Source organism: Lacerta agilis, chromosome 5 (genome assembly GCF_009819535.1).
Source record: "Lacerta agilis isolate rLacAgi1 chromosome 5, rLacAgi1.pri, whole genome shotgun sequence".
NCBI classification, from domain to species: domain Eukaryota; kingdom Metazoa; phylum Chordata; class Lepidosauria; order Squamata; family Lacertidae; genus Lacerta; species Lacerta agilis.
The window spans coordinates 30554545-30572535 of NC_046316.1; the positions used below are offsets into that span (position 1 = coordinate 30554545).

General features: G+C 40.3%; 1 protein-coding gene across 12 annotated transcripts in view; it reads left to right on the forward strand.

Moving 5' to 3' along the window:
* PCDH15 (protocadherin related 15) overlaps positions 1-17991 on the forward strand; it is a 441732-nt gene that overhangs the window by 348091 nt on the left and 75650 nt on the right. For all 12 annotated transcript variants that reach the window (XM_033149148.1, XM_033149157.1, XM_033149155.1 and 9 more), the window contains 3 exons: positions 1272-1384; positions 10266-10375; positions 10485-10625. In XM_033149148.1, coding sequence (XP_033005039.1) covers positions 1272-1384; positions 10266-10375; positions 10485-10625 — 364 coding nt within the window. The remainder of the gene's footprint in view (positions 1-1271; positions 1385-10265; positions 10376-10484; positions 10626-17991) is intronic.

Here is a 17991-nt window from a genome sequence, read left to right on the forward strand (position 1 = left end):
CAAAAATGTAATAGACTACAACAGATTTTGCATTAGCTTTTTTTACACAGAGCTTCCTTGCCCACAAGAGCTTCTAATTCTATGCCAATGAAAACTGCAGATCTGCTGCCTCCATTACAATGAATTGGGTAGCCTATATCTACTATAGTGTATATATGTATATTGTATATGCCATGGTTTTAGGTAAAGGTAAAGGGACCCCTGACCATTAGGTCCAGTCGTGTCTGACTCTGGGGTTGCAGCACTCATCTCATGTTACTGGCCGAGGAAGCCGGTGTACAGCTTCCGGGTCATGTGGCCAGCATGACAAAGCCGCTTCTGGCGAACCAGAACAGCGCACGGAAACGCCGTTTACCTTCCCGCCAGAGCGGTACCTATTTATCTACTTGCACTTTGATGTGCTTTTGAACTGCTAGGTGGGCAGGAGTTGGGAGCTCACCCTGTCGCGGGGATTCAAACCGCCGACATTCTGATCAGCAAGCCCTAGGCTCTGTGGTTTAAAATATTCTGTATTTTATGCTGTGAAACACCCTGAGATCTTTGGGATGAAGGGCAGTATATAAATTCAATAAATAAAGAAATAAATAAAATGCAACAAAGCACACATCTGGAATGGAGCAAAAGCTGTTGGTTTCTGGATTCTCTGTTTGGAAATTTATGAACTCGTATTTTTTTATTTATTTTTCACCCTGAGCTTTCTAGAGTTGTTTTGAGGTTCATACACCTGAGGTGAAAGATACAACTAACTTTTAGGGAATTGAATTTTTTTTCAGTAAGACTAGTGAAACTTCCCAGGGGACTCCAGCACACCCCTAATTAAACTCCTTCCACTTTTTCTTTTCTTTTTTGCATAATATACTTTAATCTTTACTTTAGTTTGGAATATTTATGGGATTAAGCTTTAGGATTAAAGAGTTAGAATTGCACTTTGGGTTCCAAACAGGCTTTTTAAAAACAGTTTGCCTTTTTTGTTTTTTTGCTACTCGTTTTTTATTTCAATTTTTGCCTTTAAACAAAAGTGAGTAAGTTCATAAAAACCCAAATGCTGCAAATCTGACAGCAAAAGAAATTCAGAGTGCTGTGCAGTGATGCAGTCACCTGAGCACATCATCATCACGCCCAAAGTTGGCTAGTCTGTGATGAAGGAATTAAGAGTTTTCTGGAGATCTGCAAAGCTTGCAGCTAGTTACTTTTACCAGAAGCCAAATGGCATGTAATTTCACTATGTGTAAGACTGGAATTGATCTTCACTATGTTTGTGTGCTTGATAGCTCGTGGTCATCGCCTATGATGATGGGGATCCTGTGAAGTTCAACACCACCACTGTAGAAATTTCAGTATTGCAACCCTCAGTAATTCCAAGGTTTACCCAGGATGAATACAGGTATAGTATGTGTTCCATTTCTACCATTACGTGTGGGATAATGGTTAGAGTGTTGGACTGTGACCTGGGAGAGCATGAAGCTCACTGGGCAACCTTGGGCCAGGCTCCATCTCTTAACCTAACCACAGGGCTGCTGTGACAATGAAATGGGGAGGAGGAGAACCATGCATATCACCTTGAAATCCTTGGAAGAGAAAGGTGGTATGTAAATGTAAGGAATAAATAAATGTAAGTAATAAATATAAATATTTATATTTAAAATATAATTAATATTACTTAAGCGAAAGGTGAGGGGAGGAGAAAGAAACTATTATTTGAACTCTGTCATTATGTAGGCTGTGAAAAGTATAATGTAATCAAGAAGCAAAGTTAGCACCAAGAAATAAACAGCGATTTCCTTGTCAGGCTTGTGGATTGTATCCAACTTAAGTCATATAGCAGACCCATTGAAACAAATGAATTTAGCTAACTTAAGCCCACTGGATCTACTCTGCATATGGCTTAGCTGGACGCAGTCTTGTGTAGTTAGATGTTATATGTTAATTACAACTACCTGTTTTTCGTTCATCTAGCTGGTTTTATTTAATTCAGGCCTCCTCAACCTTGGCCCTCCAGATGTTTTGAGACTACAATTCCCATCATCCCTGACCACTGGTCCGGCTAGCTAGGGATCATGGGAGTTGTAGGCCAAAAACATCTGGAGGGCCAAGGTTGAGGAAGCCTGATTTAATTAGTTGCATTCATTCTTCAGTTCACTGACGGGCAGTTACACAGATATGAAGGTCTTATAATTGGATTATGTACCCTTTTATAAAACATATTATCTTAATGTAATACCTGTCTTGAGATACCGGGAATACGGCTCCCCTTAATGTATGGAAAAGATTGTAGAATCCTAGAGGATCATCTTGTCCAACCCCCTCCAATGCAAGAATATGTAGCTCTCCCATATGGTGATCGAACCTGCAAACTTTGTGTTATCAGCACCATGCTGTAACCAGCTGAGCTATCCAGACATTCCATGACATCAAAGGTCCAACGTCTTGCTTATGTTGAGACTCCAGGTCCACCTTAGATCTCTTACCACAAAACTAGAGCTGCTGAACTAAAGTGATTGCATTGTTCTCTTATTTACCATGAAACCATTCAAAATTGTAATGACATTATTCTCATTGCCACTTCATTTATATACCACTTTGCCATGTATGTTATGCTCAAAACATCTAGAACAAAGCATAACCAGAACAATTATGCAATGAGAGGGACAGAATTCTGGGATAGTTAATAGGATGTGTCAGAGCAAGCAGAGAAATAAAATGATTTGTTGATTGAAGCTAAAGCATGTAAGGAGTAGAGTTATTATGCTAGGTTGCAGGGAATTATAAGAAAGATCCCTATTGTGCTGTATTGTTAATTCTGAATGTAGCTGCTTTTCCATTGATCCATTTTTTTTCATATACCTGCATGGCATGTATGGCATTGGACACTTATTTGCCTGTGATTCTAGCTATGTGAATCACAGCCAAATAAGTTATACAATTTACACAGGAACTGGTAGGCATGGACACATCAGCAGGCTGTGTACAGCATTTGGATAATTGGGTGCTTTAACAAAGAGGATGAGTTCATTAAATGATGTGCTCTGCTGCTTATGGATTCATTCAGAATTTGACAATGGCATGTTTTTAGCATCACTGTGACTATAATCTGTATGTGTGCAAAATTAACTTGAAGTTAAGAAAAAGGAATCTTTCTAGGGAAAAGGAGTGCAGAAGTCCTTCTAACTCTTTCTAACATTATAAAATGTGTAAAGGCCAGATGTGAAATTAAACCTAAAGCAGACATAGTTAAATTAATATCTGGGTGTGTGTTTTGGGGTGTGTGTGTGTGTGTGTGTGTGTGTGTGTGTTTAGAAATGGCATCCACTTGTGATTAATTACCCATTTTAAAAAAGTAAGAGATCAAAGGTACCTTGGATTTTTGTTAATTAATGCATATCTTGTCCTCTTACACAACTAGAAAGTCATAGTTAATAGCCATGGACTGCAATTGTAGGCAATAAATTGCTAGCTAAAGAGTGCAATCAATAGCTATTAAGTATTGCCTGTGGGCACATTTAACAGGTGTTCAGGCATTTTATATCAAGTAAAGGAAAATAGTCACATCTTTCAAATGCATTGAAACAGCAAAGTAAACCCTAGGCTCCATTTTGAGAAATTGGTCTGTTGTTAAGGAACACTAACTTTCTGTTAAGGGTTTTATTTCTTGCAGAAAAAGTGAAATACCAAAGGTCACAGTGTTCAGTTGATGTTGTTGCAACATGACCTTTGTTTCTATAAGCGTGATCCAGTGCACAGCTTTCTAATTCACAAGAATGATCTTGACTGACCAGAATGTTCACCTCTCTGCTCTGTTCCTGTTTCCAGGCACGTGCCATATAGGATAAGAGAAAACTGTGACTGAGAAATTAGTTGTACATAACAGTTAAGGAGACAGTTTGAGTGAAGACAGATGTTAACCTTTCAAAAGGAGAGAAGCACTTTGCTTTTACTATCCTTAAAGTGTGTGTGTGTGTGTGTGTGTGTGTGTGTGTGTGTTCTGCTGTGAGTTCTGTCTGTGTAGTTTTGTAAACAGTTTGAAATCTTACCAAATCTCCTGTAATGTGAAGTGTGAGTGTTTATACACAGAAACGTGTATATGCCTATTTAAACAATATTTTTAAAGCTAGTCAACCTACTTGGCACACAATGGGTTGGACAAGATTGACTTCCTTAGCATGGGAAGCAAATCGTTATTCCACCATTCATCTTGCCTACCAGGAGCTGCTCTGGGATCCAGGCGGCTGTGCGCGACCACGCAAAATGCGCACCCCGTTTGATGTGGGGGAACGGTCACTGTAGTATAAAATATGAAGCTGTGTTCACACCACAGCTAAAAAAAATGCAGTAAACATTGTCAGCCTTGACTTTACATGGTGGCCAAAAATATGAAAAGTAATGGCTGAGAACTATTTTTCTGTAGCAGCCAGACAGCAATCCATGCTTTCTAGGGAAGATGGTTTTGTAAATACTAGACCCTTGTCTTGCCTATGTATAAAGGTAGCCTTGATGTCAGTATCCCAAGAGAGCTCATGTATTTTTCTCTTGCTGGTTAAGGTTTCCTGTGGGTAAGCAGTACAATGGTTCAAGAAAAGCTAGTGACCTGTTTTGCACTAAACCCAACAGCTTAACTATGCTTTCTTGTTTATTACCAAGAAACCACGATCCTTGTTTAACTGTGGATTGCGTTACGTTTGAACCAACCACCCTTACTTAATCATCATTGGTTTGGCCACCCCACCACAGACACAGCTGGGAAACAAACCAAAGTTTTGAGAAACAAACCATGGTTTGCTTGATTTATTTGTGATACAACTCATGGTTAACTCATAGTTCAACAAACCATGGGTTAGCACTGTGTGCGAACCAAGCCAATAGCTCTCCAGCCATTTCATCTCTTTCCTGTTCATTTTTTGTATGGGCCCCACTTGAGTATAATGATCCCAAGAACATCTTTTGCTCTCACAAACCAAAGCATTTTCACTAGCAGGACTTTCTCTTTAGAATGCTCAAAAAGGCACAACAAATCAAAGTATTCTTCCTTAGAGGATTCTGTACAATAATACTTCTTTTCTCCTCCTCCTTTCAAAGTCAAATAACTGAATCTCAGGACACCTCCCTAAGGGAGTTTAATACAGAAGACATGAGGCATGTAATCATAGCAAGATTCTGCATCAACTGCTACAGTAAAGGAAGACTTTCTTCTGACCTTCACAAAGAAGTTTTTAAAAAAGTTTTTTTCAGCTCTTTCTGTTATCAAAAGAAAGGAAGGGGCTGCTGAATGGCAAACATCCCCCAGCAAAATCATTTTAAACAAATAGTATAAATTTATCATAAAAAATTAACAATTCTTACACTATTTTTCTTTCTTATTTTAGCAGCACATCCCACCTTTTCACTGTCTTTTGGCGTACACAATAACCTTTCAATATCTGATTCATCTTGGCAACTATGCTGTAATACTTGATTGCTAAAGAGCTATTTAAAGAGTGCAGTTTGAACCCCTATTCTTTTGATTCTGAAGAATTCCTGACAAAAATACTGACTTCTAGCTTTCATTTTGAATCCTTGCAAGGACTACACAAGGATGCATTGCACCTGATGACATTAAGTCCATCAGAATGAAGTTTGACATTTATCTTTAAGGATAATAGGCCATGTCAGTGGTTCATTGTAATAATACCTAAACTCCCTTGTCATCTTTTTTTTGGAGGTAAATATCACCGAAAAGGTCAAAACTTCATGAACCAATATGACAAATGTAAGGAGGGGGCATAGGAAAAGACACACAATCCCACTGAACATACCTTGCAAATAATATTGCACAGAAGAAAAAGAAACAATTTAAATTGGCCTTCTGGAAGCAGTGAATGTCAGCAGCTCAGCCTATTGCAGATGTTTTACTGACGTGGTACAGCACACACAAGCACAAAGGCATGCAAAGGTGAAATGCTATAAATTTAAATATGTCAGCTAAACTTTACAGTGCTCTAAAACAGAATGATTTTATTCTCTGGTGCTCAGTGGAACAGAGAGTGAACGTTAGGACCACTTTTCTTCTTAGATTCATGAATGGAAGTCACTGCAGTGTGGCTCTTTACCACACTAGGAAAGGAATATCCAAAGCCCAGACTGCAGGAGAGAAGTCTGTTCCTCCTCTGTGCTGGTGTCCCCCCAATTTACAATCATCTGATAAGTGGGAAATGCTTGAAGTTATACATATCCTGTCTCCATACCTTTGACCAGCAGATCACATGCATTCATTGCCAAATGCAACATCCAGCTTTAAATAGCACCCACCTCAGTACACATTTGCACTCCTGACATTCCCACAAAGTCTGTTATTTAAGAGCTTGATGGGCAGGGCATGGAAACTGTTGGGACAACTTTGTTGTTTCCATCCAGTTCTGAACGTCTTGGCTGATGCCTGAATTTCCAAATTGTGACTCCTGAACTGTGTCCGTTGCCAAGCCTATATATGCTTGAATAAAGTTCTTCTGTTACACATAAGAGCCTCTGTCTGCATATGTTGGGCATGAGACATGACAGTGTGTTATAATGTACACATTCTTCATACTTGGGGGGGTTGGAAGGGGACTATGACTGAAGGAGACAGATTACTACTACCACTTTTTTTAAAAAAGCAAATATATTCTTAGGAAAACCAAGACATGTTTGTGACTCGAGCCCCCCCCCCCCTTATGATGAAATGAGACACATGGACACTGGTATTTTAGGTTAATGGGCTAAAAATGGCTACAACTTTATTGGTTACAGAATGTGAGTGGTATTGGCTTAGGGCCTAGGCACTGGATCCGAACAGACTATACTTGACTCCTGCCTGCCCTGCAGGAAGTCACACAAGGGTTAACAACCTGTAGGGGGAACCTGTTGATGGAAATCAACTGGAAACTCTCCCCTAGAGTCACCGGAGGGTCGTGCCATGGCCCTAGCCACCACCTGGGCTTTAGACAGGAACCTTGACCACCGAATTCCTTTAATGGATACCCTTCAATGGAAGGTGTAGGTGATGGCAACAACCCCCCCTCCAACACACAATGCATTTTCCAATGCCTAATCGCCAAACCTTACAAAGTTGTGATGATTTGCTACAAGGTAGGTGAAAAACCAAGTGGCTGGTGCCAATCTGCCAAGTGGAAAAAAATTTCTACCAGGCCCCTTCAACAGGTGACCAACCGAGGTCCATAGCAAGGTCAGGTGTTGAATGCATGAGAATAGAAGGAGGGAGGGAGGGAGATCCATGCGTGCAGGAAACAAACAGGCTGAGCCACAGTCCCACGTTCGCTTAAGAGCTGCAAACCAGATTGGCTGACGGGAAGCAAGACCCGCTCACAACCCATCCCCTCGGGGAAGAAGAGAGGCTATGCAGAACTAGACCAGTCATAGCCATGCTTAGGAGCTGTGCAACCTTAGGAGCAGGGCCACTTGCACAGCCCCACTGTCCCTTTGTAGAAATGGAGCCCCTCTGTGCAATTAATGCAAGATTCTAGCTTAATAATTGACCTTTACAGAAACGGGGAAAGCACTTGAGCTAAAATACACAGGACAAACACAGCCACATGTTAGCTGGTGAGTCCTTTTATCCTTTTTACCCAATCAGTTCCATATGTTTCGACAAAAGTTTCTTAAGGGACTAACAGTATGTTTTCATTGAAGTGATGTATTGTTCTTTGAACCCGATTGCATTAGTTAACTCAAGGAAGTTAAATCGATAAGGCACAATTACTATAAGGTTACAAAGAACATGAATTTTGGTGTTTCTCTATTCACTTCGTTCAAATTCTCCATATTGAATGCAAAAGCACCTTCCTAATTGATATTGATTTCTCAATCCATAGAATTCAGCAATGTCAGAACGGGAGTTACAGAGATGTTACTAAAAAAAGAAAGTGCTAAAAACAGGTTAGGATCAAAAGAAGGGTTTTTACACGCACCCCCCCCCCCACAAAAATCCATTTTGAATTTTTAAAGACTTCATCTTAGAAAAGTGGACATAGAAGGAATCTAGCCTGCATGTCTTGAAAATAACAAGGTGGAAAATTGTATTTGAGATTGTCAAACGTATCTTGTTCACCAATTACATCAATAACGTATTGTTATCATTACTTGAATTTTGGTGTCATGCAGACCAATGCAGAAGCCAGATGAATGAGTAAAGTTTAATTGAAAAGAAGTTCAATCTGTTGGATTGCAATTAAATTTATGATTCTTATTGTGTCATCCATAACTTTCACTATAGTGCCTGCTATCAGATTTCAGGCTGCACCAAACTCCAGCCCAATGGGAAAATCAGTCACAAAATAATTGTGTGGCTCTGCATTTCCAAATATCTTACTAAGCATTAAGTAGCAAACATTTCTGCTGTTCTTCAACGAAAAGTGTGTCACTCTAACCTGGAATTCAAATGTGAAAATTTCACTTTTTAAATACCTTTTTTAGGTGCACTACTAGCAAAGGCTGTAGCTCTTTTCACACATTATTTGTGTGCATGGCAAGCAAGGATACAAAAGATAGAAAAGGGCAACCCAGTCAATCAATGGGGATAGAGCAAATACCCTATGAAAAAAGGTTACAATGCAGGGTACTCACTTGACTTCTGTTTGCTTTGCATGGCTCCTGCTTACCAGGAGGTAGGGGGGATTAGGCAGAGGCTAGCAAGGTGCAAACACACCAGCAGAAGTGCAATATTCAGAGGAAGGACGACTGTGTTGGTGCTAACATGCTTATGGAAGCAGAATGGATCCCTGGATCCCTGTTGGAGGAGCACACTTTATCCTGGATGTAATCACATGGAGACTCTGCTCTTAAGAAAATAAAAGGCTTTGTTTATTGCAGGAAGTACATACTTGAAAGGAAAGATCCTAGTTCTAGCTAAGGTGGAGATGTGAAGAGCCATGCGTGCTCTTTCTTCTCAGCAGGAGACACACACAAAGTTGTCTCTTCTCCCAAGGAAAAGATGAAGGAGGAAATGAGGCCAACAACTCTGAGAATATTGGTCTAAGGGAAGGTCAATAGGTTAAGTCTAGAAAGACAGTCTAGGAAGGTTCCTCTCTGTCCTTCCTGTGCAAGTATATCAGCGTACGGTGAAATTTCATCCCAACATACTGAAGCTGAGTTAGAGGACTGGAGTTATCTTAGAGCCAATTCTCTTTATATTTTGTATTTTGGTATGAATAGATAACTAAATACAGAAGATGTGGGTTTCCCTGCATATAGCCTGCATAGACATATACATGCAGAATTAGGTGTGCGTCTATTTTTTTAAAAAACCCAGTCTTTCCCATAATTGTTTCTAATTTTTATTTGCATGCACACACCCTAAGTTCTGGATATGTATACATATTGTCATCAAATGTACGATCTAAGTATAAAAAGTAAATTGAAAATTGGTCCTAAGATGCATCAAACAAGATCCATCCATGCTTGCCATGGACATTTACAGAATGATCAAGGCTCATATTTGACCTGATTTGAAAAGATTCATATAACCCTTAGGGCTATGATGTTCTGCAAAATGGTGGAGAAAGGTAAATTGATTTCAGCATTTTCCTTTCCTTTCAAACTGATCTAACTGAGTAATGGCTTCATGTTCAAAGGTGCAGGGAACAGCATTTTATTGCCAAGCACATTTATTTGTGACTGCTTCTTGACAGCAGAAACATTTTAGAGAGAAGCTTCTCAGGGCATGTGTCTACATTGCATGACCCTTTTTGTTCAGCAAAGACAATAACTAGCAACTACATAGCTCAGCCTTAGTCCTGAGCTTACTTCTTTCGGCAACTTTATGCAGCCTCTTTTGTGCAGAAATCTTTTGTGCAAAGGACAGGAGTAATAATAGATGTGCTTAAAGCGTTTAATCAATGGCATAGATTGCCCACTAACATTTTCTGCAATAAGGCTAGGGGGATCTTATATGGCTGTGAGAATATTGGAATTCCTTCCACAAGCAATCAGACAGACCCATGTGGGAAAGGGATTAAAATGTTTACATACAGTATTCACTTGTAGCAGCAAATTTAGGCAGCAATCATGCCACTGCTCTAATGTTTGATTCAAGCCATTATTGTTGCTTTATTCTGTATGCTTAATTTTTTCCTTATTTCATGTCAGGCAACTGCTGGAATTACATGATCCTATTCACACATAGCTTCCAGTTTCTTCTTGTCTCCCAGACAAGGAGAAAAATCTTGTATATATTATTTCAGTAGAGCACTGAGAACGTGACAATAAGAAAGAGCAATCTGTTTTGCCCAATTTTGCAGGCCCCCTCCTGTGAGTGAAGGTGCACCCAAAGGAACTCACGTTGTTGTTGTAACTGCTGCTGCTTTGAATCAGACGATTATCTATTCCATTGTTTCAGGAAATGAAGACGGTAAGTAATACTGTCCCAGGTGGTCTAGTACGATACATGAATAAAATGTACTTTTAAGGGAGAGGGGAGAGAAAAAATGTCACTATTTTTTTCCTTTGCTGCATTCCAGATGTGTTTGCAATTAATAACAGAACAGGTGTCATCTCCGTCAAAAACCCACTGGATTATGAAACTGTGAAAAGCTATTTACTTCGCGTGCAAGCAGACTCGCTACAAGTGGTCCGCTCCAATTTACCTGTGCCATCCAAAAGCAAGTTACTTTCACCTTTTTTATTATTTCTTCGTGCATTTGGATATTTGAGCAGAAAGGTCATCTTGCTCTCCCCCTCACCGCCTTCCCCACCACCAATGCTGCACACACTACCTTAAGAATCAATCTGCCACTTTATTACATTGTTAGTTAATTCCTTCATGTGCTAAATTTGCCTAGCAGTTTCAGATATAGTAGTACAAAGAGAGCCTCAAGCCACTGCAACTTAATTCTTCTATAAGAATATCTAGGACTCATACTTATTTGGCTCTTACTGTGAGCTAACAGTATGCCGTGTATTGTTTTAAAATGTAATGACTGAATACTGCTGTCCTGGTGCATCACCAACAGCTCTCTGGATGGCTTGCTGGTTGTAGGATGTAGGGTGGGTTCTGCACTGCCAAACCTTTCATCCCTGCCCAGCCTCCTCCACATGTCAGTCATTCTGAAGATTCAACACAGTTTGGTAAGACCATCACTGCTACCACCATCAGGTAGTGATGGAGTTGTAGTAGCATATGGCCAATAAAAGGCTATGCAGCTGTATACATAAGCAGTGGTGGCTGGTACCCATAGGTGTTGGTAGGCTGGAAGGCAGGGAGACCAACAGTAGCTGGACCCAGAGCCCCTTTGCCCTCATCCTCTTCCCTGCTGAGTTCTACAAGGCTAACACTGAGACTAAAGAGGCTGGCAGCTTCATCCTCGTGTCTGGTTGTAATTAAGAAGGTGGATGGGGTGTGGCTGAGAGCTGTAGTTGGTGGGGCAGTGTCCCATCCATACTAATGGACCAGCCTCCACTGCATATAAGGGATGGGTTGTGCTTACTTTTTAAAAATAATAATAATGTAATATTGTGTTTTCTCTGAGGAAAATCCTGCACAGTATATATAACCAAAGTCGAGAGAGAGCGTGCGCACAATATTCTGTTTCCTAGCTTTCATTTTAAAGGAAACATATGTGTTTCATACATTCTCCAGTACCAATTTACACTCAGCTTCTGAAACATGAAGCAATCTTGAGTTAGCAACTTTTCTAAAAGTTTCTTAGTACAAGAAACAAGTATATAAATGAAAAGTGTGAATCATAATTAAAACTGGAAGATTTGGTCAAATAATATAGCAATAAGTTCTGCATGAATACTTTATGAAAGAGTGTCTCCTGGTATGCAGTCAGCAAAGAATGAAAGTCTTTTAAACTTTTCAATAAGCATAATTAAATGTTCATGAAGCTAAATAAGAACAATACATTAATTGGTATCTTAAATTGATTAAAATTTATAGCCATTTAATTTATGAATATCTACTTGCTTCATCCCAATTAATTCAACTTAATGGATTTAAGTAATAGAACAAGGAACTCGTCTTCAAGTTTTAATTTGGTTGGCTGGGCATACTCTGTTCTTCTACAGCAGTGGGGTGGAATGCATAGCCCTCAATATATTGCTGGACTCTAAACTCCAATCGGCTACAATCAGCATGACCACTGGTCAGAGATGATGGGTGTTGTAGTCCAGCAGCATCTGAAGGGTCACAGGTTAGCCATCCCTTTAGACAGAGGGGAAAAATGCACATGTCTGCTTTTCTGAAGGCATTTACCTCTCTGCAGTCATGGTTTTCTGTGTGGTTTTTCTTCTTCTTTTGTTGTATTTTATATACAAATCTAAGTTGTGATATGAAATGTTTTGTAATGCCACATCTGCCTTCCAGACTACAGAAGTGAACTGTAATCAAATCTTGGAATTATACATTTACTATGGCAGAATGGGGTAGCTATTGACATGGTGGACTATTGCTCCAATATAAGGAGATCATGCAATTAACTGAAGGGGCCACAGTTCAATAGGAGAGGACATGTTTTCCATGCAAAAGTCCCAGGTTCAATCCCTGACATCTTTAAGTGGGGCTGGAGAAGACCTTTGGCTGAAGCTCTGGACAGTTGCTGCCAGTAGATAATGCTGAGGTAGATGGGGACTGATGGCCTGTCTCAGTACATGGCAGTTTCGTAGGTCCCTGAAAGGTGGCAAAAAAGATTGCTCTGTTTCAGAGCAGTGATGTTTCCATCATAAGATATGCTGCTAGTTGGATAAGGATGTAGGGGGAAATTCTAAGGGGCACAGCATCTCTCATAAGCAATTGTTTGAATTAATCCACCCTTCCCATTTGTCTCTGAGCCATAATAACCATGAACCAAAATATTGGGAGTCACATCAACATGTCTTCTGAGAACATCAAAACACTTGGCTAATCAGCCTTCCAAATAATAATGAATTGTGGGGCAATTAAAATAAAATTTGTGATGAAGACAACTTGAATGTTATTGATTCCATTTTATGTTTTTGCTTCAGGGCATATCCTTGTAATGTTTCTCATTTTCATAGGCAGTATGCCAGAAATGATCCCAAAGACTGATGTGAGTGAATGCACCTCTTATTAAAATTAGCATTCACAGAAAATATCACTCATCACACACAGCTGCTGGTTCTTCCATAGCAAAGAAAGTCTGTGTTATTTCCTTGGGTGTCCCTGAAAGACCAGTGCTTAAATAGCTTACGATGCTTCTATCCCACAGAGCTGAGTGTATGGTTTAGAAAATGGAAGGCTATTTTTAAATAAAAAATCTCTATTATCAGCAACATATTTTAATTAAGTAAAGCACTATTTTGAAAGTAAAACAATAACAGTTTTCTTTCAGTCAGTGGCTGTCTGCCAAAACAGCCTCAGCTCTGCACTTTTAGTAGGGAAAAATCTCTCAGCTTCAATATTTCTTTTCCTTTTCCATTTTAATTCCAATACCTCTTTATCAGTAAAATGAAAGCTGCACCATCTATATGCATTTTATGGTTCAATTTTTTGTTTTATCGTTTCCATTGTTCTGCTACCTTTTGTTTTCCAGTACTGTTTCAGATTGTGAACATGGCTTTTTGAGGCTATTTATTCCCAGAGGCTCAATGTTAAAAATCAGTACATATTGATTATAAAGTATGGCTCCCTTAAACAAACACTTGTTGAGTCCATGGGGTGTTTGTCACTTTCGTTTCTTCATTCACCAGAGTCAAGATGAATGCAATATTATTGACGACTATGAAGCATGTAAATACTTTAAAGATGATGTGATGTTTGTGAACCGTCCACCAGCCCTGTTTCACTTTCTTGCGTTTCCCCACCTATTTTAGAAATTCATATATGGTGTGTTGAATGATCTGCAGAGTTTATCATCATATGAGCCAAGTTCCATTCTTGATGTGTCTTACAGAAACTGTCAAAAGTGTATGACACAAGAGTTCTCCTTATCATATATAAATAGCTGCTTCTTTCTTATATATATGATGGATGTACCTAAATGCTAATGATCTTCCAGACAAGATCAGAAGACAAATCTTGACACGCTTATAATTCATCTAGAGCTGGTAATTGGAAGAAGAGAAACAACAACAACATAAGGCGGAAATGGCACCACTGACAGGCAAAGGAGAAGAACAAACTTTAGGTGCTAGAAGTATGGTTCATTCCAGGCCTGGCATGTTTTGGGGGGTGAAATTCATCTTCGGAGGCATGTTTCTACAAGCAGCTCTCAAATGCAAGGGTTACTGCAGTGACTGTAGAATCCATCCATTGCATTTGAGAATTCCTGCTGGACAAATGCCCCTGAGGAAGAATGGGAAGAAGACTCTTGAAACCTATCACTTCCACAGAAGTTGGCCAAAAACATCTTACCCCACTTAAAATGTTGAGCCTGCAAATGAAAAGAATTTGAGGCAGAAAGCAAAAATCAGTAATTTTGAAGGGGAAAAGTTAGAAGTCCACCTTAAAACAATGGTGGTAGGCCACTGTGAGTTGTGGGCAGGGCCAAAGACACCGCTCATCTTCTCTCCATTAAGTTCCTCACCATCCAGCACTGCTTCCTTCTCTTTTTAATAAGAGAGAAGCTGTGTGGCATGGAGATAGAGTGAAGCATCTCTCTCACACACACTGCAGATAGCCATCCATGCAACATACCAAAAAAGGGGTGCCTTTTGAAAGTGTGGATCTAGTTGGACCTGTGCTTTGAAAGCATGGTGCTAGATACTGCAACATGTGAGTGTCACATTAAGAGAATGCACCTGGCACTTACTCATAGTAAATAATATAAGACACACCCACCTGAGGGGAAAGAAAGAGCATTGCAGTGAAGTGGAATGGAGAATTTCAGGAAACCAAAGCAATGCGTGAAGGAGAAACCTGGAAGGCTAGAGAAGAACAAAGAGATCTAAGAGGATAGAAGAAAAGTGTGACAAGATAATATATTTTTGTAAGCATTATACCTTACTAAAGCCATGGCATGTGGGAATTATTATTATTACAGTCACAGTTAGTCAAGTGTTTTCATTTCGGAGAGGCTTGACAGAGAATCTAGTACCTTACGGCTTAGTGATGCAATCTGATTCACACCAGTGGGGCTGTGTCCTACTAGTAGATCACTGTGTTGTCCCATATTCTAGAGAGTCGAAACTGAGGGGGTTTGTCGCATATTTTCTCATATTTAATTCTTACAGTATCCGAAAAATAAGGTGGCTGTTTATATTTCAACTCAGTTCTCATGACCCCTCAGGTATAATGCTTGACGGTTGCTTATTGTACAACTGCTGACAGCAGTTGTCACAGTTTATTATCTTTTCTTGAATTATCACTCCTGTTACATATGACACCCAACTTTAGCAGTCTTTGGCAGAGATTCAGTGGAAGAAGCCTCCAGGCTGTTCTAGTGTCACTCTGAAAATGGTCATGGATACAAATAGATGGCTGAAAAATAAGTCCTCAAATATAAAGGTGTTGCCAGTTGGCAGATGATGCCTAGTGGAAACTTCATCTTCGGTAAATGTTACCTTTGATCACTATCTTCTTTTTGCTGTTGTGTCAACGGTAGACTAGAAGGTTGTTTATAGCTATAGGATGTTTACAGAGAGAATGCATCTTCTCTTCTGTTTTATCACCTCAAAGAGCAATTGCCATGCTCAAGAACTAAGCAATAGAGGTGATAAGTATTTCTCAGGTGGATAATCATATTGTGAAAAAAAAGGTGTATAGTTTCCCTACCACAACTTTTAAGTTGAAATGAGGCAGCTTTACTGTTTAGTGCCTTTTAACAAATGTGCACTGTTTTAAAGTTACTGTTTCAGAGAGAGAGAGAGAGAGAGATTCATGTTGGGTACAGGTAAAGGTAAAAGATAAAGGACTCCTGGATGGTTAAGTCCAGTCGAATTTGACTCTAGGGTGCGGCACTCATCTCTACTTTCAGGCTGAGGGAGCCGGCATTTTTTGGCAGACAGCTTTCTGGGTCATGTGGCCAGCATGACTAAACCGCTTCTGCCGCAATGGGAAGCCAGAGTGCATGGAAACGCTGTTTACCTTCCCACCACAGCAGTACCTATTTATCTACTTGTGCTGGTGTGCTTTCAAACTGCTAGGTTGTCAGGAGATGGGACAAAGCAACGGGAGCTCACCCCGTTGTGCAGATTCAAACTGCCAACCTTACAATCGGCAAGCCCAAGAGGCTTGGTGGTTTAGACAACAGTGCCACCCACGTCCCCCCTGTTTGATACAAGCAACATGAGATGGGGAACCTGCAGCCCTGCCATCAATGTTGTTAGACTACAGCTCCCATCATCCCTGACTATTGGCCATGCCAATTAGGGCTGATGGGAGTTGTAGTCTAACAAGTTGTAGTCTAACTTTCCCCACCCCACTTTAAGAGATGTGATGAAAAAGCTATGCTACTTCCTAAGATTATGTGTAGCAGTTTGCATTATTTCCAGGACATCTGGAATACTTGATTCATGTGTATGAGAACGACATATATCACCCCACGAAGCAACAGCAGGGCTCAATAGCAGGAGTTCACTATACAGCATTAGTGGAAACAAGTTTATAATTCCTTGTTGGTACCTGTTCTTTGTTTTTTAAAAAAACACCCCACTCACACAAACATATTTCTGCTTGCTGCTCTGTGGAGTCAGTGGGGAGCTGGACCTTGTAAGAGAAGTGGGGAGCGAAAAGTAGAAGGCAGTATCCTTCCTTGGGCCCTCCATCTCACAGACACAGAAAGCCTTGGGGTTAGTTTAAAAGGGGCACAATGCAGAGATTAAAGTCATTTTCTCTTCCACACTTGCTTTTAGAGCTGGGGAGCTTGCTCTTATTCAGAGCAGATGCTTCAGGGATGAAACAGCTCAGCTAATAATGAGGTAGAATTTCACTCCACCCTTGTGAGTTGTATATCTGCAAGATCCCTGCCAGTCTTTTAACCATGAGTTTAAAAACTCTTGTTTTTGCTGCAACAGACTGACCTGGCCACCTTTCTGGAAAGCCTTTATCAGTTTAACTAGTCTAAGACCTTAAGTCAAGTTTATTTTATTTTTCTCCAGCTATTTTGGTTCTGTCATGACTGCTGTGCCAAACTTCAGTTGTCTGCTACTTGTAGGAGGCGTGGAAATAGCTGAGTGTGATGATATCTTATCATGCGACAGATTTAAGAATGTAAGGGAAGCCCGATCAAGTCAATGGCTCATCTAGCCCAGCATCCTGTTCTCACAGTGGCCAACCAGATGCCTATGGGAAGGCAACAAGTAGGACCTTAGCACAACAGCAGTCTCTCCACCTGTGATTCCCAGTAACTGCTATTCAGAGGCTTACTGTCCCCAGCACTGGAGGCAGAGCATAGACATTGTGACTAGTATCCATTAGTAGCCTTACCCTCCATTAATTTGTCTAATCCTCTTTTCAAGCTATCCAAGTTAGTGGCCATCACTGCTTTAACTAAATATCATCAGAAGAAGTAGGAATAAGACATAGGTTGGCAGCAGCCACACGTTTTAAGGTACTACCTGTATGTAGTTTTCCAACAGTAGTAGTAGTAGTAGTAGTAGTAGTAAATAAATAAATAATTTATTATTTATACCCCGCCCATCTGGCTGGGTTTCCCGAGCCACTCTGGGTGGCTTCCAACCGAATATTAAAAACAATACAGCATCAAACATTAAAAACTTCCCTAAACAGGGCCGCCTTCAGTTGTCTTTTAAAAGTAAAATAGTTGCTTATTGCCTTGACATCTGCTGGGAGGGCATTTCACAGGGCAGGCGCTCTGCCTGGTTCCCTGTAACCTCACTTCTCACAGTGAGGGAACCGCCAGAAGGCCCTTGGTGCTGGACCTCAGTTTCCGGGCTGGACGATGGGGGTGGAGATGCTCCTTCAGGTATACAGTATCAGAAGTAAAAATGAAAAGAAGGAGTGGGTGACTTCAAAAAGTACCATTCTGCTGGTGCAACACATTTTTGGGGAAACCCTTCAGAGGAGATTTGGGGAGAGGGAATGCAGGGGTTGTAGGGATGGGAAGA